This window comes from Mercenaria mercenaria, chromosome 9 (assembly GCF_021730395.1).
Source record: "Mercenaria mercenaria strain notata chromosome 9, MADL_Memer_1, whole genome shotgun sequence".
Classification (NCBI taxonomy): Eukaryota; Metazoa; Mollusca; class Bivalvia; order Venerida; family Veneridae; genus Mercenaria; species Mercenaria mercenaria.
This window is the reverse complement of record NC_069369.1, coordinates 31,258,849-31,286,511: the sequence shown is the minus strand read 5'-3', so window position 1 is coordinate 31,286,511 and position 27,663 is coordinate 31,258,849. Positions and strand designations below refer to the sequence as shown.

At 36.9% G+C, this 27,663-nt stretch overlaps 1 protein-coding gene across 3 annotated transcripts in view; it reads left to right on the top strand.

Annotated features, from left to right (window-relative positions):
* Window positions 1-27,663, top strand: part of LOC123546843 (transient receptor potential cation channel subfamily M member-like 2) — a 73,458-nt gene that overhangs the window by 7,209 nt on the left and 38,586 nt on the right. For all 3 annotated transcript variants that reach the window (XM_053551154.1, XM_045333455.2, XM_053551153.1), the window contains exons 4-12: window positions 6,621-6,733; window positions 7,196-7,272; window positions 16,222-16,385; window positions 17,613-17,786; window positions 18,056-18,256; window positions 18,802-18,976; window positions 19,230-19,401; window positions 20,701-20,851; window positions 24,387-24,570. In XM_053551154.1, the coding sequence (XP_053407129.1) occupies window positions 6,621-6,733; window positions 7,196-7,272; window positions 16,222-16,385; window positions 17,613-17,786; window positions 18,056-18,256; window positions 18,802-18,976; window positions 19,230-19,401; window positions 20,701-20,851; window positions 24,387-24,570 (1,411 nt within the window). The remainder of the gene's footprint in view (window positions 1-6,620; window positions 6,734-7,195; window positions 7,273-16,221; window positions 16,386-17,612; window positions 17,787-18,055; window positions 18,257-18,801; window positions 18,977-19,229; window positions 19,402-20,700; window positions 20,852-24,386; window positions 24,571-27,663) is intronic.

Genomic DNA, 27,663 nt, shown 5'->3' with positions numbered 1-27,663 from the left:
ATTTTTCTGGGCTAGCTTGAACCCTGCAGACGCAGTGTGAGAAATCTGCACGGGCTTTTTGCTTTTATATCGAACAACTGGCTGTGTTCTCGGCTCGCTGAACATGCACATCAGTACTGTATTGATAAAACGAGAACCAGTTCAACTGAATAATAAAGGCCGATTAATCCCAAATCCTTAGCAACTAACAAACATTTTAAGTCTCGAGGAATAAATGAAATTATTTTAAAGAAATAATTTATATTATTCCATATTACTCGACATAAAATAAGAACATGTACCATTCTAAGTCTTTTATTTATCTCATTGTTATACTGTTAAATGTTTTAAGATCATATAACACATTATGACGAACAAATGACTTAAATACTTGATTTCTAAATTAGTATATTCTACATCTGCTAAGGTAAATGCATCAATAGATCTGAGAAAACACTGAAAAGTTAAGTTGGCATGTTTTTGGCCGCTCTATCTTCAAGTGAGAGGAGACCAGGCGCAAGCATGAGACAACACGCGATGCGATGACCCCTAAAAACCGCAGACGGCACCCAGCACACGGACCACACCCGAATGTATGACAGCAGACCTCAGCTCACCACGGCTCCGCACCAAAACGATGCCACGAAGCAAGTCAAGAGCTGCTACCAAACACTCAGTGCTAGAAAGCTGTTTAACAAACACCATGCGTCCCGTCTCCTCTCGATTTATTGATTTTTTTCCGCCACAATAACTTTTGCAAAAATTTATCCCCCAAAAAATCAACACAAAGAAAAATTAGACATTTACAATTTTCTATTAAAGCATCTATTAATCGCTGGAGTTGAAAATATCATGCGGTATTACCGAAAGATACTGTAATATTTCTAATACGAATGATCAGTATGATCAGTACGTACAGGACATTTAACTAATTAAGCGTATTGATGCACTTATCCCTAACAGTATAAATCTGAACCACATTTTACCGGGAAAAAAGTTGCTGTGGCATAACAAATTATGGTGTGATTTGGTTTAACCGTAAAAATCTTGGGCAAACTTGATCTTAACAAAATAATTCGATGTTAGGTTATTTGTGACGTCAGAACTTCTGAATCACAGTAAGTATCATGAAAAGTTATTTGTTTTATTTGCGTGTATACATGGTAAAAGTACATACATAGTTTCAAATCACCAAAAATTCGTAATTTTGGATATTGCTTAATATTTTACCTAAATCAATGAAGAATTGTATCAACTTTTGGCACACACAAGTTTTTTTTGAATTTGTGTCCATATTGTGAAATAATTGTCATAAATTTAAACCTCTAGCATGTAAAGCGTCGGTAGCGATGAACATTTTCTCAGAAATTGCTTGAACTATTTGGTCTTCTGAACGTTTGACTCGGGGGATATTGCCCATAAGAAAATAGTATCTTAATATTTCATAGAATCGCGTTAAATTAATTGAACTATGGGCAAGCTACACTGGTTTCGTTTTGTATTTTCAACAAAATAAAATCCCCTTTCTGATTTGTCTTAGAATTTATTAAACGTATAACCAAATACTGTCAGTAAAAGACAGGTCAGCCTCTTCTCTAAATACCGGATCCCACCGACGCTTGAATCTACCAATACACTTAATTAACCTGAATAGGTGGCCTGCCAAAATAGGCTAATGTGAAAACAACTGTAAACATCCTTTATTCGTAGATATAATAAATCTGCAATAAAACAGGTTTATATTTACCGCCGCAAAAATGAATTTGATTCCGTATGACAACCCTGTAATAGATTACTTAAAAACACTCTCATATAAAAACTAATGAAAAATAATGCTCGTAAGGTATGATAAACTATGATGAGAACCCTTACACTAAACATACGTCATGAATAAACATGATGACTTATTCACTAAGTATAGGCTATACTTTTACCGGTTATAATTGTCGAAATATTTCAAATGCTTTTAAAAGCAGTGCTACACATTATCAGAGAATCAGTAGAGATTTCCGACCAATAAAATAAAATGTGTATTTTATACTTCTTTGTTCTAAATAAAGAATGTCTTGAACTTTTCAATTCGAAGGCGAAGCAGGCCGTTTCGAATGCCATTAAAACGACCAGGCACGTGATTGGTTTTATATAAAATATTTATATGAAGGCACCAAACATAATCGCCACTGAATTTGATTTCTTTATTCGACAAGTCGGTACCCCAGATAAATGGGGAATAATATAATAGTTCTAGAACAATTCTATCGGAAGTTATGCCACATTTGCCACGTGTCAGGCAACAGTTTGCGTGACACCAATGACCTTTAATCCAAACCTTCACCCCAAGCATTTGCAGAAAAAAACAAAAAAACAACTGTTTACCCTGATTGTTAATCCCAAAAATAGTCCTGAAAAAACGGGTATACCGACTGTATTATCGCAAGAATCCTAGTATTGTTAAATCTAAACAAATCTCAACCCTTATGTGGTGATAGGCTTGCTAAATCAACAGAATGAGTCGGATGAAGCAGAGACGAAACAATCCACATACATCTGCAGTCCTGAATAAAAATTATTCTGTGAAACAATCGGTTTTTTTTTTGGTTTTTTTTAATTTACTTTCTGAAGTGTAGTGGTCAGAATTCGGATCACCATCAGTCTGTAGGTCTACAAATCAAGCTCTGAACCCCAAAGTTTCAATCATTGTTGCTTTTGTTCTTTCATTTGCCAACTGCTATCAAATCCTTAAATACATTTAAAGCCGCAAAACCACCTCCAGTAAAATCTTCTAGATAGTTCTGCTGTTTGCCTGATTTCATGTTTGATTTCAACACAAAATTCTTAAATGCCCACCACGACCTAGTAACCTTTTTTTTTTTTTTTTTAACCACGGAAACTTCATGAAAAACATTCTTAAATTACAAGTAATATACAGCCATGATGGATAATTAAGGCCCTTCCTAAAATAAACGAGTTTTACAGCTTCATATGCAAAACTTATTCAATCATAGTTTTAAAAGCATAGCATAGAATGACTACTTTACACCGAAGAAACAAAATGTGTTCGAAATTTAACTTAATAAACTAATTTCTGTACATATTGTTACATTGATTAAATATAGTATTAAGTCATTAAACACCTTGTTTTGGCCTAATCTATGTCACCGTCAACTTGTTACTAAATACTTGTATATTTCAATCTTTTCATGCAAATCATGTAAAACTACCGTCATGGAAATACAAAAGAATACAGGTATTTTGTGGCGTATCTTTAAATCCTAGCAAATTTTGCAATGTTATCGATTCCTCAAAAGGAAGTGTTGTATCAAAATAAAAACTTTCTGTGTCAGTCCAGTGTTTGTGTTAGTAGAGAAGACTATTAAACGTACTAAACGGTATGCGTTTTACGTTTTTTGATGACAAGTCCCTTGACCTAGATCTTGACCTATTTTAGAAATTTAACAGCTGTTATTTTGGGTCGATATAGTCTACTTTGACCGGTGAATTTGCTAAGTTAACTATATCGATATTTTTCTTTTTTTTTGAGCTCTGAGACGAAATTACATTTGAACTTCATCTCCAGGCGCGACCCCAATCTTGACCCCTAAAATGTCTCTGAAATGTTCTACTTGCAAACTATCCCGGGATGTGGGTTTTGATACGTCACTGAAAAGTTATACTGACTGCAGGACACTCCCAAATGTGGAGCGAAGTATGTGCTATATATGGAAAATTTGAATATTAATGAAGTAATTGCACATGCAGTGACGTGTACTCGCCCGAACCGTTTCAGCTGCGTCATTAACCTGCACACATCGCCACCACAAGTCTGTTATGCTTTAAGACCAGGATGCGGGCGATATCACCCGACGCAACTGAAACTGCCCACAGTGCACACGCCATGCTAAAACTTGTACATGTAACAAAGCATTTTCTGAACTTTATCACTGATTGGTTAGATATGTCGCCGCATAAATAATGAACGCTTTCGACCACTGCATATAGAATTAATCTTGCCCGGGAGTTTTCAGCCTGACCGTCGGTAGACAGTCTAAAATGTCTTTCTTACAAAAAATGTTTTGATAACTAAATGCCCCTTTGATCGGCAATAATACCAAATTGATATATTCATCTCTGAAAATCTGTTCAAGGGAGGAAAGCAGATGTGCCGCCAATAAGACACTGGTAAGACTAACAGAAGGTATGATTTAATTTGCGCATCTTCCCACAGACTGTAACTTTTTGTTCAATATTAGACATGCTGACCATACAGACGAGCCTAGTATAAATGACCTATACACTTACATCGCCACACCCTCCTTGAAATTTTACCTCTAACCATGACATAGTCTTGTGAAATATCCGAACCATGTAAAAATACTTAAAAATCAATAATATTATTAATACACCCACCAGCATTATCTTGTTACTGTCTGTTTCTTCCTTCTCGATATCGTTTGTACAATTACCGGTCCCTCGTGCTCCAAGGTCATGTGGAGGTATCTGATTCCGCACCTCATTCCTGGCCGGCCTTTTGTTTCTCTCCTCTCGTCCTATGGTGATATTCCTGTTGTTGACGATTTTGCTCTTACATTTTGCCAGTGACCTTCGTCCTTCCTTTCCCAGCCTTGTCGTTTAGGTCTAACACGTTCATGCGGCATCTCAATTTAAGATTACTTTAAGTTTATCTTTACTGAACGACATGTAGAAGAACAGTAGATTCTGTCAGTCAGTGTATAATAACGGTCTATTCGCCCTTTCAGACGCAGTGTGAGAAATCTGCACGGGCTTTTTGCTTTTATATCGAACAACTGGCTGTGTTCTCGGCTCGCTGAACATGCACATCAGTACTGTATTGATAAAACGAGAACCAGTTCAACTGAATAATAAAGGCCGATTAATCCCGAATCCTTAGCAACTAACAAACATTTGAAGTCTCGAGGAATAAATGAAATTATTTTAAAGAAATAATTTATATTATGTCTCATAGTCGTGTGTTAGTCTGTTGAATTTGTTTGCAGGGATCACATCCATCCATTCATTGACAATTCCCTCTTATTCTTTTAAGGAATCATTTTTATCCCATAAGTTCACAGCTAGTTCTTTTCCCAAACCTAGTATTATAGACTATCTGTTACGTCTTAATTACAAATCTTTTTTCCGTTTCAGTAACCATATCCATCTTTTAACAGTCTGAGTGCCACTGTTAGAAAACCAACATAAGGGCTTTGTTACCAGCAGGGATCCACATCAGTGCATGTCCATACTGTTTGTTTATCCCCACATCTGTAGTGATATGCATATGGTATGGATCCAGGTCTGACTGCAGACTGGAGGGATATGCAGGCTGTTCTAGATTCATACTGGTTGCAAAGCCTGAACATGGCAGCACTCATTTGATAACTTTCCTTATTAAAACAGTTTAACTTGCCTTAACGGTCACCTGTATTAAGCGGGCAGTTGCCTTAAGCAGCCACCTAGCAACCATCCTTAATTGAAGTAAAGTTCTTATCATAAGCTGACTTAAGCAGCCACTTTAGGCGTAAAAAAAAATTGTTTGTTTCAGGTATCCCGACCTACCCTAAATTTTTGGCCCGACCCTAAATGTTTTTATGGCCTTTGAGAATATTTTTTTCAACTTTTTAACAAAAAGATGCAAAACTGCACTTTTTATGCTTTAAACGTGGCCAGTGATGTTAGAAATCAACTTACAGATGCTCTAAAGGCATAACCCCCTTATTTGTAATCATTTTTTGACAAAAAAATAATTTCCGAAAAGTCTCCCTTGATAAAAAAATTTCCCAAAAAAAAAAGTTTTCCGACCTACCTACCCTAAATTTTTTGAGCATGTTACCAGAAACAAAGATTTTTTTTTTAGGCCTTATGATACTCACTTTGAGAATTTCATATCAGATGTGTGACATCATCCTGATGTTGTTTTAATGTGTATTTTGTTCTACAGGAAAACAGTGACATTAATATTTTAAATATTAGTAAATTACTCTGTCTGAAGAACAAATATGTATTATGTATGTGTATGAACAAAATGTGATGAAAAGACTTCTTTTTATGTATTAAGATTTCAGTTATAATTTGCTAGTTGAAACTAGATTTCTTGTTTGTCTTTGACAATATTATTCAGTGCTTTGAGAAACTTAGACTTTGATACTAAATTTTCATATTGATTTGGCATTATCAAATATACATAGATTACAAGGAACCTTTGCAGGCTTCTTTATTCTGCAGCCAATGATGGCTCAGCAAATTTTCAGCAGCATGAATAAGCTATAGACAAAGTTATGGTAAATTGAATATTTGCCATTCTTAATTAAAATTTGATGAATACAGACCCCAGTGACCTCATGTTTTCTTGTCATAGTTTATGTGTTTTCACATTTTGGCCTCCATGGCCTAGTGTGAATCAATTGCCTCTCCCTACTGTGGGATCAATTAGAATTCGTTTACATGAGACAACCATCCATCTAGCTGTCTGTAGGCTGGTGGTTCTGTCAAAGTGCCATCCCATTCCAGAAATAATGTCCACAGGGGCACTTAGGGTCTTCCTGCTGGAAAGATGCCATATTACCTAAACTTGTCATTGTGACATATATTAAACCCACAGTAACAAAAAAATGTTTATATTTTAGTATATGCAGGACCTCCGGCAGTATATTCGCCAGCATTTCCATAAGATGGAGTGCTCGATTTTTGTACCTGCTCCCAACCAGCTTGCAAAAATCAAATACATTAGAGAGATTAGGTAAGTACTTGTTAAAAACAGCTGGTCAAATCTGTCTGTAAAACCACTCTTAAGAAAATGAAAAATATGGTTTGTTTTCAGAATAGTCTCTTAACACAGGTAAATTTACACAATTTTGGCTGATAGAGAGGGACAAATTTGCCTTTATAAGCAGGTTTTGCTGTAGTGGTCGTTATTTACAATTTTCAGTCAAAATTGATATTTCTTGGATAACTTGAGTCATAAAGTCAGTGAGAATTTTTTTTTCGAGTTTGTGGCTTGCTGGAACCACAAAATCCAGAGAAATTAGTTCCCAATTAAATTAATAATTTTACAGTAAGTTCAGGAAAGTGGATACTGAATTTATTTTGTATTTCTGATACTAAAAGTTCAACACAAGAATTGTAGCTAAGATTGATATATCTATAAAAAACAAGAACCCTCTTTCAAATATGACTGAACACTTTAAGCTGTGACTTTCAGATGTCATTGTGGGGGCGTGTTCACTGAGCACAGTGGAGCGACAAACAAAGTCCTAGAACAATATTTTGTACACAAAGGTAAAAGATTGTTTGTTATTAATGGATCGCAATAATTTTATTTTAACGGTACTTGGTAAAATCCAAAAAAAGGTAAAGCAGGTCCCTTGCAGAAATATTTTCCTGTTCTCAGGAAATCCCAGGATTATCCTGGGATTCTTTAAGCAAGGCTGCAAGAAAGTCCTGAAGACAGGACTTAACACTAAAACACAGGACTTTTGATAGAAAAATTGTCCTGTTCACAGGAAAAGACAGGACTTTTCTAAAAGATACAGAATGAAAAATGGTAATTAATTTGAAACTATGATCTTGTAATGGTCTTGATAGTTAATTACATCTGGTGTTGAAGACCCATGTTTGGTTGTGAAACTGTTCATTATAAGCACATTGTGATTATGGTATATTGTCAGTGTAACAGGAATTTATTCTTAATTAGGTAAGTTAGCAAATTATTTCTGCATAAACTTTTAGAAATATTACATTGAACTCCTTCATTTAATGATTTTACAAAACCATTTATTAGAATATTAAAATTGTGTTTACTACACTTTAGGTTGTCGTACATGTTTGATCAAAGACAGTTTCACTGTGAACAAACCATAGATTTTTACTCAATATGTAAGACTCATCAATTCTTACTGATTTTAGCCATCCATTCAGTAGTATTGGCCTTAGGTTTTTTTGCCATGAGTGCAGATGATTTGAGCTGATTGATGATGTCCAAGAAATTTTATATTTCTACTATGACAGTATTTTGGATCATGATGTATGCTTTTTTACCCAACCACTAAAAATTTATTAACATTAGGAAATGATAATCCTTGCTTAATAACTCTTCACTGTTCTCATAAACACTTTGAAAATTAACAATCAATTTGTGTTACTGTTTTCCGCCAAAGTAATTTCAAATCAGGTTTTACAAGTTTTAGGTTCTGAAGACAGGGACAATTGTCCTAGAGTTTCCTGACTTCAGGAATTCTGGATTTCCTGAAGACAGGATTAATTTCCTTAAATGTCCTGACTAACAGGAATTCCTGGGATTTTCCTGAAGAAGTGGACAATTGTCTGGATATCCTGACTCAAAGAAGTTCCTGGGAATTATCTGAGAAAGGACAATAAATAAATTATGTCTGATGTCCTGTTTTAATCTGGGATTGTCCATTCCATTTAACGGCGTGAAAAGTCCAGGACTATACCAGGAATCCTGAGATATTTTCAGGACATTAATCCAGGATAGTCTGGGACTTCCTGGATAATCCCATGATTTCCTGTTCTTTTTTCGCACGGGGTCGACTGTATTTTCAGATAAGTGGTGTTAATTTGTATGTTGTAGTATTCTTAACTTTAAATACGATGCATTATTCCATAACAGATTTGTAGTCTAGTGGATAGTGTGCTGGATCTCTATTCTTTTTATGTTTGCATGGTGTTGGTTCGAGCCCTTCTTTTTTAAAATGATTTTACTTATTATATTTTAGCAGTCATTTTACATCGTCTTTTGTAAGAGTTTTTTTTATTAAATTTGCACTGTTAATAAATTTAATATCTATTCTAATATGAGATCCTCTGAAAAATTTCAGTAAGTAATCAGTATAAGTGCACGAGAAGATCCTGATAAAAATAATTTTACCTGTATTCTTCTGCAGGTAAAAACATGTTAGAAATTTTTAAAAAATGTGACTCGTCCCATATTCTAACCAGCACCTTAAGCTTACAAAGCATACGTGTTAACTACACCACGCCGCTACTCACATCAGTTTCGACATATAAGATATTTGCCATGTAATGTGTCCACCTGATTCCCTATTTCATTGTTATGGGTTGATCCAGTATTAGTAAATAAAGGCCACAGTTATCGCGTTTGGTTAACCAGGTTTTCAACGAAAACCTGAGTTATTAGATTGGGGTAGATGTCGGTCGGTCGGGCGGGCGGGCGGCGGCGGCGTCAAACTGGTGTTTCCAGTCAATAACTTTTGTTTCGGAAAAGATATTTGAATAAAACTTGGTGTGTATGTAGCTTATGTCAAGACAAAGGCAGGGATTGATTTTGGGGTTTCTGGGGTCAAGGTCAAAGTCACTGTTACTTAAAATAGAAAAAGGGTTTCCGGTCAATAACTTAACTTAGGAATGAGTTATCATGATGAAACTTGGTGTATAGAAAACTTATATAAAGTTGTAGCTTGGGATTGATTTTGGGGTTTCTGGGATCAAGGTCAAGGTCATTGTTACTAAGGGTTAGGGTTAGGTTAGGGTTAGGGTTAGCATATCTTCTACATGCATGGAGGGTGAATTGATGAATGTTGGCACAATTGTTCACCATCATGAGACGGAGTGTCAGTCGCAAGAACCAGGTCCCTAGGTCTAAGGTCAAGGTCACACTTAGAGGTCAAAGGATACAAGAATGAAAACTTTGTCCGGAGCATATCTTCTTCATGCATAGAGGGATTTTGATGTAACTTGGCACAATTATACACCATCATGAGACGAAGTGTCTTGCGCAGTTCCCTTCTTTAGAATTACTTCCCTTTGTTGTTACTATAAATAGCTTATATTGTAACTTTTTCATTACTAGATGTAGGGAAAAATCGAGACCACTTTTCTGTAGTACAACATGCATGCTACATCCAATTTTGAGGTGTATTTTGACCAATCTCTACCTGGTAAGGATTTCTGTGTGGACTTACAATTTTTTTTTTTTTTTAAGATTAACTTCCCTTAGTTGTTACTATAAATAACTTATATTGTAACTTTTTTATAATTGACCGTAGGGAAAAACCAAGACCACTTTTCTGTGGTACAACATAGTTGTTACTTTCTAATTTTAGGTGTATTTTAAGGTATCTCTACCTGGTAAGGAGTTTTTTTGTGGACTTAGAAAAACAAAAGAATTACAATGATTACTAAACAACCACAAAATTAAAATTACATCTGCAAATACAGGTGCTAGAGTAAAGAAATTTGCTTTGACGGGCGTATATTGTGACATTCTGGCACTCTTGTTTATATTCTTATGAAAAGTGTTGAAAACCTGGTTTCGTGGCATTGCCGCGTTTCTTGTTAATACATGTCCCAGAAACTGTTTGGCCATTAAGGTTGTGTTCTACAAAAGAAAAACAACTCCTTTGACAAATGTCTATGTATTTAGTTTATTATACTAGATTTTCACCTTTATTTCATGATGAGTTTTGATGGCCATCAGGCACATTCAGGTTTCTAAAATTTCAGTCTTGTGGTTTATTGTACCCCTACAAAACGAGTTTTAGGGGGCTATATTGGAATCATTTTGTTGTCGAGCCCGCTTGTGGATGCGAAGACATAGTTGTCCAAATGGCTGTTCGGTGTATGTGCGTGCGTGTGTGTGTAGGTCCGTCCGGATTTGTCTGTCCGGACCATAACTTTGACATGCATGGAGCAATCTTGTTTATATTTGGCATGAATGTTAACCTCAGTGAGACGGAGTGTCATGCGCAAACCCCAGGTTCCTATCAGGGCCACAATTACAGGTCAAAGGTCAAATTCAAAAATGACTTTGTCTGGAGCATTTCTTCTTCATGCATGGAGGGAGTTTGATGTAACTTGGCACAATTGTTCACCATCATGAGACGGAGTGTCATGCGCAAGAACCAGGTCCCTAGATCTAAGGTCAAGGTCACACTTAGAGGTCAAAGGATACAAGAATGACAACTTTGTTCGGAGCATTTCTTCTTCATGCATGGAGGGATTTTGATGTCGCTTGGCACAAATACTCACCACCATGAGGCGGAGTGTAATGGGCAAGAACCAGGTCCCTAGGTCAAAGGTCAAGGTCACACTTAGAGGTCAAAAATCAGATATAAGAATGACTTTGTCTGGAGCATTTCTTTTTGATGCATAGAGGGATTTTGATGTAACTTGGCACAGTTGATCATCATCATGAGATGGAGTGTCATGCGCAAGATATTAGAATTACTTCCCTTTGTTGTTACTATAAATAGCTTATATTTGTAACTTTTTTATTACTGTTTGTAGGGAAAAATCAAGACCATTTTCCTCAAGTACAACATGTATGTTACATCCAATTTTCAGGTGAAATTTGACCTATCTCTGCTGGTGAGGATTTTTGTGTGGAATTAGATTTTTTTTTTTTCTTAAGATTTACGTCCCTTTGTTGTTACTTTAAACTAATATTGTAACTTTTTGCAATCTCTTTTTTTATTATGCCCCCCTTCGAAGAAGGAGGGGTATATTGTTTTGCAGATGTTGGTCGGTAGGTCGGTCGGTCGGAATGTAGACCAATCCGTTTCCGGATGATAACTCTAGAACGCTTGGGCCTAGGATCATGAAAGTTGATAGGGAGGTTGGTCATCACCAGCAGATAACCCCTATTGATTTTGAGGTCTGTATGTCAAAGGTCAAGGTCACAGTGACCATGAATAGTAAAACGGTTTCCGGATGATAAATCAAGAACACTTGGGCCTAGGATCATGAAAGTTGATAGGGAGGTTGTTAATGACCAGCAGATGACCCCTATTGATTTTGAAGTCAGTATGTTTAAGGTCAAGGTCACAGTGACCCTGAACAGTAAAACGGTTTCCGGATGATAACTCAAGAATGTTTAGGCCTAGGGTCATGAAAGTTGATAGGAAGGTTGGTCATGACCATCAGATGACCCCTATTGATTTTGAGGTCAGTATGTCAAAGGTCAAGGTCACAGTGACCAGGAACAGTAAAATGGTTTCCAGGCAATAACTCTAGAACGCTTGGGTCTAGTGTCAGGAAAATTGATAGTTAGGTTGGCCATGACCAGCAGATGACCCCTATTGATTTTGAGGTCATTAGGTCAAAGGTCAAGGTCACATTGGCCAGGAACAGTTAAAACGGTTTCTGATCTTCTTGTCCAAAACCATAGGGCCTAGGGCTTTGATATTTGGTATGTAGCAAAATTTAGTGGTCCTCTACTAAGATTTTTCAGATTATTTCCCTGGGGTCAAATATGGCCCCACCCTGGGGGTCACATGGTTTATATAGACTTATATAGGAAAAAACTTTGAAAAACCTCTTGTACAAAACCACAGGGCCTAGGGCTTTGATATTTTGTATATGACATCATCTAGTGGTCCTCTACTAAGATTGTTCAAATTATTCCACTAAGGTCAAATATGGCTCCGCCCGGGGGGGGTCACATGGTTTACATAGACTTATATAGGGAAAAACTTTGAAAATCTTCTTGTCCAAACCACAAAAACTATGGCTTTGATATTTGTAATGTAGCATCATTTAGTGGTTCTCTACCAAGTTTGTTCAAATTATCCCTCTAGGGTCAAATATGGCACCGCCCCAGGGGTCATATGGTTCATATAGACTTATATAGGGAAAAACTTAGAACCTTCATGTCCATAACTTACATCATTCAAATTTGGATCACATGTATAGTTATGAGTGGCAAGATGAACCTTGACATGAGTTGACCTTGATCTTGACCTAGTGACCTACTTTCACATTTCTGTAGCTACAGCCTTCAAATTTGGACCACATGCATAGGTTTGTGTACAGAAAAAAACTTTGACCTTGTTATTGACCTAGTGACCTACTTTCACATTTTTGAAGTTACAGGCTTCAAATTTGGACCACATGCATAGTTTTTTGTTCCAAATTAAAATTTGACATTGATTTTGACCTAGTGACCTACTTTCACATTTCTCAAGCTACAGCCTTCAAATTTGAACCACAAGCATAGTTTTGTGTACTGAAATGAACTTTGATCTTGAGATTGACCTAGTGACCTACTTCCACATTTCTGAAGGTACAGGCTTCAAATTTGGACCACTTGCATAGTTTTGTGTTCCGAAATAAAATTTGACCTTTATTTTGACCTAGTGACCTACTTTCACATTTCTCAAGCTACAGCCTTCAAATTTGAAGCACATGCATAGTTTTGTGTACCAAAATGAACTTTGATCTTGAGATTGACATAGTGACCTACATTCGCATTTCTGAAGCTACAGGCTTCAAATTTGGACCGCATGCATATTTTTGTGTTCTGAATTGAAATTTGACATTGATTTTTACCTATTACCTACTTTCACATTTCTCAAGCTACAGCCTTCAAATTTGAAGCACATGCATAGTTCTGTCTACCAAAATGAACTTTGACCTAGAAATTGATCTAGTGACCTGCTTTCACATTTCTCAAGCCACAGCTTTCAAATTTGGACCACATACACATTGTTTTGTACCAAAATGAAATTTGACATTGATTTTGACCTTGAGCTAGTCTTGAAATTTGGAACATTCAAAAATGGCTCAGTGGATGGCGCCAAGATCACTCTGTACTCTCTTGTTAGGTTAATAGGTTAAGGTCACGGTCAGATTAAACCAGAATGGTAGAACTTTTGTTTACAGTGAGCATATAATTTCTGTTCCTTGTGCATTTACTGAATGCATCAAGGGGGGCATTTCGTGTTCGACGAGCTCTTGTTTGGCATAAATGTTTGCCTCAATGAGACAGGGAATGTCTTGTGCAACTCCCAGTCCTTTTGACAGCTGGCAGGCTTGACATGTTGCCCGTGGGCATCTAGTCTTGTCAATGTGCCCCTCAGTGACAGTCCTGAAACACAGACAAGAACTTAGATGCCACTGAAAGCAATTTACTTAACCTTTACCCTGCTAAATTTCTAAAATGTACTGGTCTATCATTCAATTTGGCCAGGACCATTTATTATTTGAAGGGGTGTTCACTGAAAATTAACTGATCAAATAGCGAACAGAGCAGACTGATCTCAGACTGCACCGGTCACAAAGGCAAAATTACTTGCCACCAGCAGGCTAAAGATTAAGGATTGATATAAAGCACAGGACTTCTGGCAAATTCATGAGTGGCAATAGCGCTTTATCGGATGATTTGCTAGAAGTTCCAGTGCTGTTGATATCCATGTAAATGCACAAAAATTAATATTCTATTCTTATACAGTTGAAACTCGATGTCTCAAACTCACTTTCCTCAAAATTTCGGCTATCTCGAAGACATTTTCAAGTCCCATCCCTAAAACACATGCACAAAATACCATTTGAGCCGTGCCACGAGAAAACCAACATAGTGGGTTTGCGACCAGCATGGATCCAGACCAGCCTGCGCATCCGCAAATATTAGAGATTTTTTATATTTACCTCATCCAGGGCACATAATTATACTAGTATTACTTACATGTGGAAGCCCAGGATGAAGTACTCCAAAGACGAGTAAACTTCTTTTTAAGTATTAAGCTTTTTTGACATTTTTATTTTACTTTAAGTATTTTTAAGATTACTTATGGTTGCCATTCTTCTGTGACAAGACCGTAACTATGGTGGGGGTATGAGTCAATCCTGTGACAGTTCTTGTTAAATTTGACCTATGAGAAAATGTGATTCTCTCAATGACATGCACTAACATGCAATGCTGCTATCCTGAAAACTTTGGCTTGTCTTCTAGAATCTTGTAAAATCAGTGGAGACTTCTTTTTAGCTCACCTGTCACAAAGTGACAAGGTGAGCTTTTGTGATCGCGTGGTGTCCGTCGTCCGTCTGTCCGTAAACTTTTGCTTGTGACCACTCTAGAGGTCACATTTTTCATGGGATCTTTATGAAAGTTGGTCAGAATGTTTATCTTGATGATATCTAGGTCAAGTTCGAAACTGGGTCACGTGCGGTCGAAAACTAGGTCAGTAGGTCTAAAAATAGAAAAATCTTGTGACCTCTCTAGAGGCCACACTTTTCAATGGATCTTCATGAAAATTGGTCAGAATATTTACCTTGATGATATCTAGGTCAAGTTGGAAACTGGGTCACGTGCCTTCAAAAACTAGGTCAGTAGGTCAAATAATAGAAAAACCTTGTGACCTCTCTAGAGGCCATATTTTTCATGGGATCTGTATGAAAGTTGGATTGAATGTTCATCTTAACGATATCTAGGTCAAGTTCAAAACTGGGTCAGCTGCGGTCAAAAACTAGGTCAGTAGGTCTAAAAATAGAAAAACCTTGTGACCTCTCTAGAGGCCATACTTTTCAATGGATCTTCATGAAAATTGGTCAGAATGTTCATCTTGATAATATCTAGGTCAAGTTTGAAAATGGGTCACGTGCCTTCAAAAACTAGGTCAGTAGGTCAAATAATAGAAAAACCTTGTGACCTCTCTAGAGGCCATATTTTTCATGGGATCTGTATGAAAGTTGGTCTGAATGTTCATCTTGATGATATCTAGGTCAAGTTCGAAACTGGGTCAACTGCGGTCAAAAACTAGGTCAGTAGTTCTTAAAATAGAAAAACCTTGTGACCTCTCTAGAGACCATATTTTTCAATGGATCTTCATGAAAATTGGCCAGAATGTTCACCTTGATAGTATCTAGGTCAAGTTTGAAACTGGGTCACGTGCCTTCAAAAACTAGGTCAGTAGGTCAAATAATAAAAAAAACCTTGTGACCTCTCTAGAGGCCATATTTTTCATGGGATCTGTATGAAAATTGGTCTGAATATTCATCTTGATGATATTTAGGTCAAGTTCGAAACTGGGTCAACTGCGGTTAAAAACTAGTTCAGTAGGTCTAAAAATAGAAAAACCTTGTGACCTCTCTAGAGGCCATATTTTTCAATGGATCTTCATGAAAATTTGTCTGAATGTTCACCTTGATGATATCTAGATAAAGTTTGAAACTGGGTCACATGTGGTCCAAACTAGGCCAGAGGTATAAAAATAGAAAAACCTTGTGACCTCTCTAGAGGCCATACTCTTCATGAGATCTTCATGAAAATTGGTGAGAATGTTCACCTTGATAATATCTAGGTCAAGTTCAAAACTGGGTCATGTGCCTTCAAAAACTAGGTCATTAGGTCAAATAATAGAAAGACCTTGTGACCTCTCTAGAAGCCATATTTTTCAATGGATCTTCATGAAAATTGGGTCATGTGGAGACAGGTGAGCGATTCAGGACCATCATGGTCCTCTTGTTTTCTAGATCTACAGAGAATAATAAACAGAAGACGATTGGACGAGCCTATCCCTGCAAAACTTCCTCAGCCGAAATGGACTCCTGACAACCTGCATAGAACTGTCACTAACTCTTTTGGCAAAATCAAGTTTGTAAATGTTGAACATGTTGGTGGAACTAAACCGGCTAAGGTAGACATATAACATTTTTTTAGGCTTGAATGTACAAAGAATAGGTAGAGCTATTGAAATGGCCCTTTAACTGACGTCTGCATCAGTGTCCTGATCAGGTAAGATGAAATCTCTGTCACCACAAGTGGGAATGGATTGAAACTTTATTTATTTACTGTGATGAGCTGACATGCTTTGCACAGGTTCCATGAGTCTGTGTTCAATGCTATTGCACTCAACTGTTTGTTGGTTTCCACATGATGATTTAAACTGATATCTAAGTACCCACTAATTTAAAAGTGAATGAATTGAAACTTCACACACTTGATCTCTGTGGTTTTAGCCGCAAGACTTTTGAATAGCTTGCCTCAATAAAGTCTCAGATGAGTTTGATTCATCAGGCAACTTTTAAAAGACAAATCATATGTCACATTATAAAAAAAGCTTGGTAACACAGTAGAGGGCATATTTTCTACCCAGTCTGTACAAAACCTTGACATAGTGTTTTTTAAGAATTCTGAATTCAAGGGTTGTCAAAACATTGTATCTTGGGTATTTAAAGCAACCAGGTTACTAGGTCAACACACAGAAAAACCTTGTGAACACAACAGAGGCCAAATTTTTGCTTGATTAACATGGAACAGTGTCAGCGTATACTTTGCAAAATATAGGCTATGTTTGAAACTGGGACATCTAGGGTAAAAAAAAAAACTAGGTCACTAGATTTAATTGTAGAAAACACACCAGAGGCCACAGCTGCTACCTGATCTTCATGAAACCTAGCCAGAATGTTTAACTTATGAAGACTTTGTCAGATTTGAAACTAGGTCCTTTGGGTTCAGATACTAGGTTGATGGGTCAAAGTCTAGAAAAACCCTGTTACATTATAATATATGAGCCGTGCCATGGGAAAACCAACATAGTGGGTGTGCGACCAGCATGGATCCAGACCAGCCTGCGCATCCGCGCAGTCTGGTCCGGCTCCATGCTGTTCGCTTTTAAAGCCTATTGGAATTGGAGAAACTGTTAGCGAACAGCATGGATCCTGACCAGACTGCGCGGATGCGCAGCGCAGGCTGGTCTGGATCCATGCTGGTCGCACACCCACTAAGTTGGTTTTCTCATGGCACGGCTCAATTATATTTTCTTGCTTTGCATATAAATATAGTGACAAAAGATCTAAAATTCCAACAACGATATTTTTAACTTTTATTCACTAACATTAATTTTGCCATTGTTTTTATTTAGTACATTAGGATGGCAGCAGATGACTCTGTTGAAGACTTGTTTGAACTGATGGTAAAGTATTGGCGCATCAAGGATCCTCAACCACCTAACCTTGTTATATCAGTTGTGGGCGGGGCAAAGAACTTCAAACTAGATGGACGTATGAGAACCACTTTTTCTGCTGGGCTTATCAAGGTAATCACATTCAATTTGACAGATTTAATATGAGCTGCATTTTACAGTACATATCAAAATTTTTAACCCTTACCCTTCTAAATTTCTATAATAAATTTGTCCAGCTTACAAAGATACTGACTGGATGGCGAACAGTGTAGATCATGATCAGACTGCACAGATGTGCAGGCTGATCATGGTCTGCACCAATCGCAAAGGCAGAATCAGTTGTGTCCAGCATGATAAGGGTTAATATGTATGTCTCTCAATCACGTATTCCATATTTGCAGGCAGCTAAGACTACCTCTGCCTGGCTGATATCCTCTGGTTTCAACATGGGTGTGATGAAATCTGTTGGTCAGGCTGTCAATGAAGGTCAGTCATTTTGCTGGGACAACAATCGTATGGCGCATGTGCTGAGGTGTATAGGTATCGCTCCCTGGGGTTATGTCAGGAACAGACAGGGGCTCATAGAGACTATAGATGGTGAGGTATGTATAATGATGATGACAAGATCATTTACTTTAAACCTTTTTGATTTGCATACTTTCAAACAGATTGATTTTGTATCAGTTTCGAGGAAAGTCACTGACTTTGAATCACTTACCCCTTTCCACTGCTGGTTTGAATCCTTGCTTGGTCTGTAGAATTCTTTCCTGTGGGAAAGTTATCCAGCTTGATTTTGGAAGGTTGGAAGTTCTACGCAGGTGCCCGCCTCAGCCTGAAATAGCAGGGGCACCTCAGTGTCATGTTTCACCATAATAATTGTAGATTGTTGCCATTTGACTTATAATTGTAAAGTTGTCACATTTAACCTCTCCTTCACCCCCTTCCCACCTCCACTACAAAAAAATATTTTTCTTTCAGTGTGTACTTTTGCACTCAAATTAGGCACTCTTCTGAGTCACTGTGGTATTTGAACCCTGAGCCTCAGGGAATAAATAGTCAATTATTCTATATGCTATTTGTTTCACGTTCAATGAAGAAAAGGTTTCTGTATATGCTGAAAATCATAAAATATTTTTTTTTACCACAGGGTAAATTCTGTGCGGAGTACAGGACAAGTAATGTAATCTTGCACAATGAGCCTGTGCCACTCAATGCTGATCATACCCACTTTATCTTTGTTGATGATGGTTACAGGAATAAATATGGAGGAGTGGCGGCTATGAGGTCTAAAATAGAGCAAAAAATATCCCAGCCCGAGTCAGGTTAGACAGTTTCCATAATTAACAATTTTGACTGTACTGTAAAATCATTGATATTTGTGGAGGATTAATTTTCATGGTAACACCGTTGTGATAATATGCAAAAAATATTTAATTACTGTTAATGTTGTTTTTAAAAGTTTATAAAAAATGTAGGTCATTGTTTCTCTTCAAGTTTTACACATATTGGAGTCACAACAGTTGCTATTTCAACAGTTCAATCATTAAAGCAAAACTATATCTGTTTGTTTTACAGCTGGTGGACTAGGTATTCCAGTTGTTCTAATAGTTGTAGAGGGTGGGACAGATGCGTTAGCAGATGCCAGAAGTTCTCTCGAACATCGTATACCTGTTGTTGTCTGTGCTGGAACAGGAAGAGCTGCAGATATTCTAACATATGCTTACTCACATACCAAAACTACCTCCGTGTAAGTCTACCTCAATGTCAGTAGGCAGTTTCTGTGTAATTATATATTCCCCTTTGATATTCCGGGGCCTCTGTGGCCGAGGGGTTGAGGTCGCTGACTTCAAATCACTTGCCCTTCATCGATGTGGGTTCGAGCATCACTGGGGGCATTGAATTCTTCATGTGAGGAAGCCATCCAGCTGGCTTACGTAAGGTCAGTGGTTCTACCCAGGTGCCTGTCCGTGATGAAATAATGCACGGAGGGGCACCTGGGGTCTTCCTCCACTATTAAAGCTGGAAAGTTGCCATATGAACTATAATTGTGTCGGTGTGACGTTAAACCCAACAAAATAAATTGATATTTCAGCAATCTTGATCATGATTTTAACCCATTTAGCTCAGTAGGGAAAAGACCAGATTTATGTATCCAGGGGGCTGTGAGTTTGATCCATCAGTGAGGCCTATGTTCTCTGTGTGGACTGAATAAGACACATTGTGTCTGAAGTCATTTCATCCTCCACTGCTGATTCTTGTGGAGAAGTTGGCAGTTACATGTGGGGAATAGTATATAAGTTTTACAGAATTCAGGAACATCGGTTTGGTTAATTGCCATTATGTAACTAAAATGCTGTTGAAAAATGGTGCTAAGCCCGAAACAAACAAACAAAACAAAAGGTCATTATAGCCTGTGACCTGTTGTTATGTCCTAGTAACATTGAACTCGACAAAAATAAAAAAAAAAGGAAAAAATGTACACTTACATTTTATGAATTTTAGCCTAACAAAACTATTTTGGGATAGGCTTACACTTTGACTTAATTAAAATATTACATGATTTAGGTATTCCAACACATGCTTACGTGTTAAAACTAGGACAGAGGGTGATCTTGAACCTTAAACTCTTCTGGGTTGACATGTCAGGAAGCCATCCACCGGACTTTAAGAAGGTGGCATACTGTATTCCTGCACCAGTAAAGCTTGGAAATCGCATTCTGTCTTGCACTGTATCAGTGTGACAAATTTTAACAAACCTTGTGCCTTAATGAAACAAAATTTAAAAGAAAATTCATATTGACTGAAAATTTGACTTCAAGTTCAAAAGAGTTTGACTTTGATAAAGTAAAGTGTATTAAGTGAGGAAATTTTATAATACAAATAGACTAACCAAACTTGTTTCATTTACCGCACTGTATGCACATAGGTTTCACAGAGTTAATCAAGATATATAAATGATAAGTCCTGATTTGATAAAGTAAATTATCTACAGAAAATGATATTATTCCAAAGATAGACAAAGAAACTTATTGCCTTTATGTTGCAGTGGTGTGCGTGAAATGTCTGAAAAGCACCAGTCCAAATTGAAAGATAAGATTATTGAAGCCTATGGGAAAGCATGGAAAGAAGAGGAGATAGAAGACAAAGTAAATCCTATCAAAGAATCTGTAAAGATCTGCTGTCAGAATGCCGACTTAGTAAGTGTTTGGAAGATAACATTTGGCTTGTTTCTGCTTTCTGTTCCATATACATGTACTTTGAAATGTTAGATGCTTATGGGCAGGGCTCCGGAAATTTTGATAACTCAATCGGTCCGAAACGAAATCCTGACATCGGCGCTACCCCACCCACCGCATTCCCAATATTACGTATTTTGTAAAACGTGATAGGGTAAAGAAATAAGCATGTCATGCATTAAAACTGAGTTACCAGTCACCGCGCGTTACCATACAATGAAGACAGTTATTCAGTGTTATGTGTGATCGTTACTTTGTTTAAATTTCGATGTTTTTCCGAGATAATACGAGGCATGACACCGTGTGCGTAACTAGTCTAAAAGCCAACGCACGTGACTTCGATACCGTATACACGGCAGATACTTTGTGATGTTTCCTCATTCTTTGACGGAATTCTATAAAATACAATGCGTCAAAGTGAGTTACACGACACATATTCTCTGCTAAACAGCCTCAGTATTTAAAGAATACTCTGCCGCGGACCGAATGTGTACGTTATTTGAACGCTGAGATCGAATTTCCCGCATGTATAGTACCAAAACGTCACGCGTGTTGGCCACGGATATTTCATTTCACTTACGTTGTACTTCAATAAGCAACTACATTTTATAAAGTTATATGTTCTCTTCTGATGTAAACAAAATTTCATTTTGAAACGTTTTTTAAAAGACCGATTTGATAAACAGTGCCACGCCGGTTTTCTTTATCATTCGTGGTTGCCCGTCCATTTTTTCCTTTTTTGTACAGTCGGGTTGCAACGACGATTTTCTGCATTTGTTTCAACTGGAGCCCCAACAAATGAATCATGTAATTTTTTCAAATCAAATAATTATAAAAATTATTTTTATCGGTTTTCCGTGTGATGTCTCATTAAATCAAAGACCTATAATATAGCTCTTTGATTAAATGCAGCGACCATTTGTTTGTTACCGTGATCAAACATAGCCTTTTGAAATAAACCATCCGTCGGATTCTAAATAAAAGAAGTGGATCCCCGTCGAAATGATTTGGATCCAGTCAGAAACGTTAGGAAACCAGTCAAAAATGTTTAATACACCGCAGTCGGCTGTCTGCAAACATTAAAGGAGGTGCCGCGCGAGCACTGATTGCGTCACGCGCTAATTACGGACTGATTATCAAAGTGACAATCAGACCGATTGACACGTTTATTGATTATCTGAAGGTGCGACCAACAATTTCCTACTTGGCAGGTGATCGTGTATTGAGATATCAGACCGAAATTTATACTTTTCTCCATTTTTACGGGACCGATTTTTTTCGTTTTTTCACTTCTCGAATCGGTCTGAAAAGTCAAAAATCGGTCCAAAACCGACAAACCGGCAAATTTCCGAAGCCCTGCTTATGGGGGACTTACTTTTGTAGTTGTGTCAATACATGAACTGAATTAATGCATAATATGCAAAAAATGTTTCTGTTTATCTTATCTTGAAGTTTAAAGTATTAAATCTACATATTTAAGCTCCAATGAATTAGCTTTTTGGCAAAAACACCCACAAAATTGGATGCCCACAAAAGTGAATTGTTTCAGAATACCTGAATTCTAATTGATGCCATTAGCATTTCTTTCAGAAAAAAAAGTTTTTGCATGGTTCTTACAAATGTAATTTTTCATTTTTAGCTCGACTATTCAAAGAATAGTCTAGCTATTCTACTCACCCTGGCGTCGGCGTCGGCGTCACACCTTGGTTAAGTTTTTGCATGCAAGTACATACAGCTATCATTTAAAGGCATATAGCTTTGAAACTTATTTATTCTTTTTCTAGGTCAATTACCAACCTCTCTGGGTCAAGTCCCATAACTCTGACATGTATTTTGAGCAAATTATGCCCCCTTTTGGACTTAGAAAATTTTGGTTAAAGTTTTACATGCAAGTTACTATCTCTAAAACTAATGCAGATATTGAATTGAAACTTCACAGTCATGTGTCTTCGGGGTTATAAAACTAGTTGATAGCACCAGGTCCCATAACTCTGACCTTCATTTTGGCCAAATTATGCCCCCTTTTGGACTTAGAAAATTCTGGTTAAAGTTTTGCGTGCAAGTACATACAGCTATTACTAAAAGGCATATAGATTTGAAACTTATTTTTTCTTTTTCTAGATCAATTACCTACCTCACTGGGTCAAGCCCAATAACTCTGACATGTATTTTGGCCAAATTATGCCCCCTTTTGGACTTAGAAAATTCTGGTTAAAGTTTTGCGTGCAAGTACATACAGCTATTACTAAAAAGCATATAGATTTGAAACTTATTTTTTCTTTTTCTAGGTCAATTACCTACCTCACTGGGTCAAGTCCCATAACTCTGACACATATTTTGGGCAAATTATACCCCCTTTTGGACTTAGAAAATTCTGGTTAAAGTTTTACATGCAAGTAACTATCTCCAAAACTACTACAGATATTAAATTGAAACTTCACGTGTGTCTTCGGGGTTATAAAACTAGTTGATAGCACCAAGTCCCATAACTCTGATATGTATTTTGGGCAAATTATGCCCCCTTTTGGACTTAGAAAATCCTGGTTAAAGTTTTGCGTGCAAGTACATACATCTATTACCAAAAGGCATATAGCTTTGAAACTTATTTATCCTTTTTCTAGGTCAATAACCAACCTCACTGGGTCAAGTTCCATAACTCTTAACATGTATTTTGAGCAAATTATGCCCCCTTTTGGACTTAGAAAATTCTGGTTAAAGTTTAACATGCAAGTTACTATCCCCAAAACTAATGCAGATATTGAATTGAAACTTAACATGTTTCTTCGGGGTTATAAAACTAGTTGATAACATCAAGTCCCATAACTCTGATATGTATTTTGGTCAAATTATGTCCCCTTTCGAACTTAAAACACTTTTGATATTTAACATTTTGGGTAATAATTTCCTGCTTCTGTGACAATATTTCGAATAGTCGAGCTTGGCTGTCTTACGGACAGCTCTTGTTATTTTTGTTTAGTCAGAAAACTTTTCAAATTCCTTGGAGACCAAGTGGTTTTACTTCAAGAAACTTATACTTGGATCTAGTGTTTTTGCTAAAATGTTTTTCTGTAGCTTCATATATATATTTATATGTTAACATGACATCTACATTTTATAAATCTATGTACAATTTGAATGTTAACATGACATCTACATTTTATAAATCTATGTACAGTTTTTGGGAATATTTAGCAGCTTCAAATTCACTTTGCCACAACTGGCCACTCTGACTTTATGCCCAAAAAAACATACATTTAGATAGAATTTTGAAGGGACTAAATTTCCAGATAAATGAGTTTCAGATTCAAAGTTTCAGTTGTATATGCTTTCATTTAGGTTTGCTCATGCAGGAAAAAATGTATATTTCAGATTTTTAATTTATATATTATTAATTAAACTCTTACAGAAACTTTGATTTCTTTTGAATAACCCTTTATGCAGAATGACTGTTCAGTCTCCTTCAGTCATACTGGAAAAAGTCTCTTTTTTGTTTTAGATGATAATATTCAACATGAATAAAGCTGAGGACCTGGACATGGCTATCTTGTCCGTGCTACTGAAGGCTCAAGCTGGTGGGGACGAGAACCAGCGGCTCACGCAGTTGAAGCTGGCTCTCACCTGGAATAGAGTGGACCTTGCTCAAGAGGAAATATTTAGGGAAGATGTCCTTTGGAAGCAAGGTGGGTATAAATAGAGGTTTTAAAAGAGATTTAGAGCATCAAAACTTTTGTGGGTATAAGAAACGTGATGATAAATTCATGTATTGTGGCTATATATTTTTCACACCAAGTTAAAATTTGATATGCATGACTGTTTGTGATAAAGATCCATATTAAGTTCTTGAAAAATCACTTTCATTTTAATATGTTTGGTTTTTACCATGAAACACTTCATTGAAAACACTTCCTAAACAAAAAATAGCTCTGCTGTTAAACTTCATAGATTGCATAATATTATGAGATGCATTTTTACAGAAAAAAGCTGCTTGTTTAGGTAGGTGAAACATTTAATGAATATGTTTCTGATTAGTTCTGTTCAAAATTGCATTCCTTGTGTTATGTAAAAGAAATTCTCTTTACTACTGATACATATGTCCTGTTGGTAAAACACAAGAATCAAGAGGTCACAAGTTCATGAAGGAAGACAACATATCTTTTAAGTATTCATGCTCTGCCACAGATTTATGCCAGGAGGCTGTCACTGTCTTTATGAGGACATGACACATATACATCTGCAGAAGTTGTTAGTCGTTTGTGGAGAACATGTCACTGGTTTATGTGAGTAAGTGCTCAGTAACTGGCCGAGAATATGTCCATGATTCTTGTGGGAAGGTTGTCAGTTACTTGTGGAGAACATGTAACTGATCCATGTAGAGAAGTTGTCTGTTATTTGTGGGAAACATGTCACTGGTTCATGTGAGGAAGTGCCCAGTAACTGGTGGAGAACATGTCCATGATTCATGTGGGAAGGTTGTCAGTTACTTGTGGAGAACATGTAACTGATCCATGTAGAGAAGTTGTCCGTTATTTGTGGGAAACGTGTCACTGGTTCATATGAGGAAGTGCTCAGTTACTGGTGGAGAACATGTCCATGATTCATGTAGGAAGGTTGTCAGTTGTTTGTGAAGAACATGTAACTGATCCATGTGGAGAAGTTGTCCGATACTTGTGGGGAACATGTTACTGATTCATGTGAGAAGGTTGTCAGTACATTGTGGAGAACATGTCAGTTTCTTGTGGAGAACATGTAACTGATCCATGTAGAGTTGTCCATTACTTGTGGGGAACATGTCACTGATTCATGGGAGAAGTTGTCATTTGGAGAACATGTCACTGATTCATGTGAGAAGGTTGTCAGTTCGTTGTGGAGAACATGTCAGTTTCTTTCGGAGAAGTATAAACTGATCCATATGGAGAAGTTGTCATATTGAGAACATGTCACTGATTCATGTTTAACTTAGAAAGTTGTCAGTTGTGAAGACTATGTAACTGATCCATGTAGAGAAGATGTCCGTTATTTGTAGAGAACATATCACTGATTCATGTTAAAAGGTTGTCAGTTATGGAGAATGTGTCAGTTTCTTTTGGAGAACATGTCACTGATTCAAGTTTAACTTAGAATGTTGTCAGTTGTGAAGACCATGTAACTGATCCATGTAGAGAAGTTGTCCGTTATTTGTGGGGAACATGTCACTAATTCATGTGAGAAGGTTGTAATTTAGTTGTGGAGAACATGTCAGTTACTTGTGGAGAACATGTCACTGATTCATATTAAAAGGTTGTCAGTTTGTTGTGGAGAACATGTCAGTTTCTTATGGAGAACAAACCGATCCATGTGGAGAAGCTGTCATGTGGAGAACATGTCACTGATTCATGTTTAACTTAGAAGCTTAAGGTTGTCAGTTGTGGAGAACATGTCCATGAATACCTTAGGGTAAAGCTAGGGTAACATGATCACGAGTTTACAAGCCACAAGATGGAGCTAGGGCAGGCTTTTCTGTAATTTAATGTATGCTTAACATCAGTAAGCCCTTTTTGAAAATTATAATACAGTAGATAGATTTTTTTTAATTAATGGCATAAATTATCAAAGAACGCCAGCAGATTTTTTTTTTTGAAAATTGGCACATTTTGTTCATTAATATAGTGTTATTTCTAGAGCGACGCAGCGGGGTGCCCCACCCTGCCCTTTTTAATTGCTGCCACGCTGCCCTTATAGTGTGCCCTCCTGCCTTTGATCTTCTGCTAAATCCCGCCCTTTATCCTGTAGACATGCCTCGCTGATTTTTTGATCAGCAAATTACGTCACGGTGAGTGCACACAGGTAACGAGAATCAATGAGGTGTTATGATTAATTGATAAAGTATTGATTATGTGTACTGTCAAAAAAGCGCCAATTAATAAATTATCCGTAAGCGGCTAGCTGATTACCGAGCACGTGAAAAGCGCCCTGTAAAATTTCTTCATGCAAGCTTTAAATTAAACCATTGTTTAGTATAATAAGAATATATCTTTGCAGTCTAATCCTACCTTCATTTTAACTAGAAAATCCACAAATTTTAATGAATTTCGAAAGCAAAAATAAGTTAAAGATATCCGTTCACGATTCTAAATACACCCGATGTCGTATGCAAACAACAACAACAACATGCAAATTTTCAATTATTCCTTCAAAAAAGCTGAATATCACTATTTTTTATGATAAGTATCATCATAATTTGAGGAATTATCTCTGGTTTACCTTAGTGAGTCAAGTAAAGTGAAGGCCTTACTAAACTAAAGGAACCAGCGTGGGAGCCATCTGGTCTAGTCGCGTAATGGCTGCCAGGTATTTGAACACTAATTTTTCACTTGGCATGGCAACAGAGGTCTAAATTGAGGCTAATTTTTGTTTAAATTTCATTGTGGATGTATTGTTGACAGTTTGGTAGGAAAAATGGGAGAGCAGGTTGTATTTGGTGAAGTCAAGCTCAATTTTAGTATGAGTAGTACTTCCAGGTCACAGCAGTGTGATTTTGATGTCAGTTTACAGTAAGTAAATGTGACCAGAGAAATCTCTCTTAGAAGATACATGACCCCTACTTTTCTCTTCATTTTATATCAGTTTTATCATAACTCTTTAAAATGAGGTAAGGATTTGTTCTCTGAAATGGGTCTAGCTATGTTTGGTAGCTCTTTGAAAAAGGTCAGTTTTATATAGAATATATAAGGAAAACTATTTAGGCTATTGTGACCTATAAGAAAATGTGGGCAAAAATTAAGATTTGTCCAGAT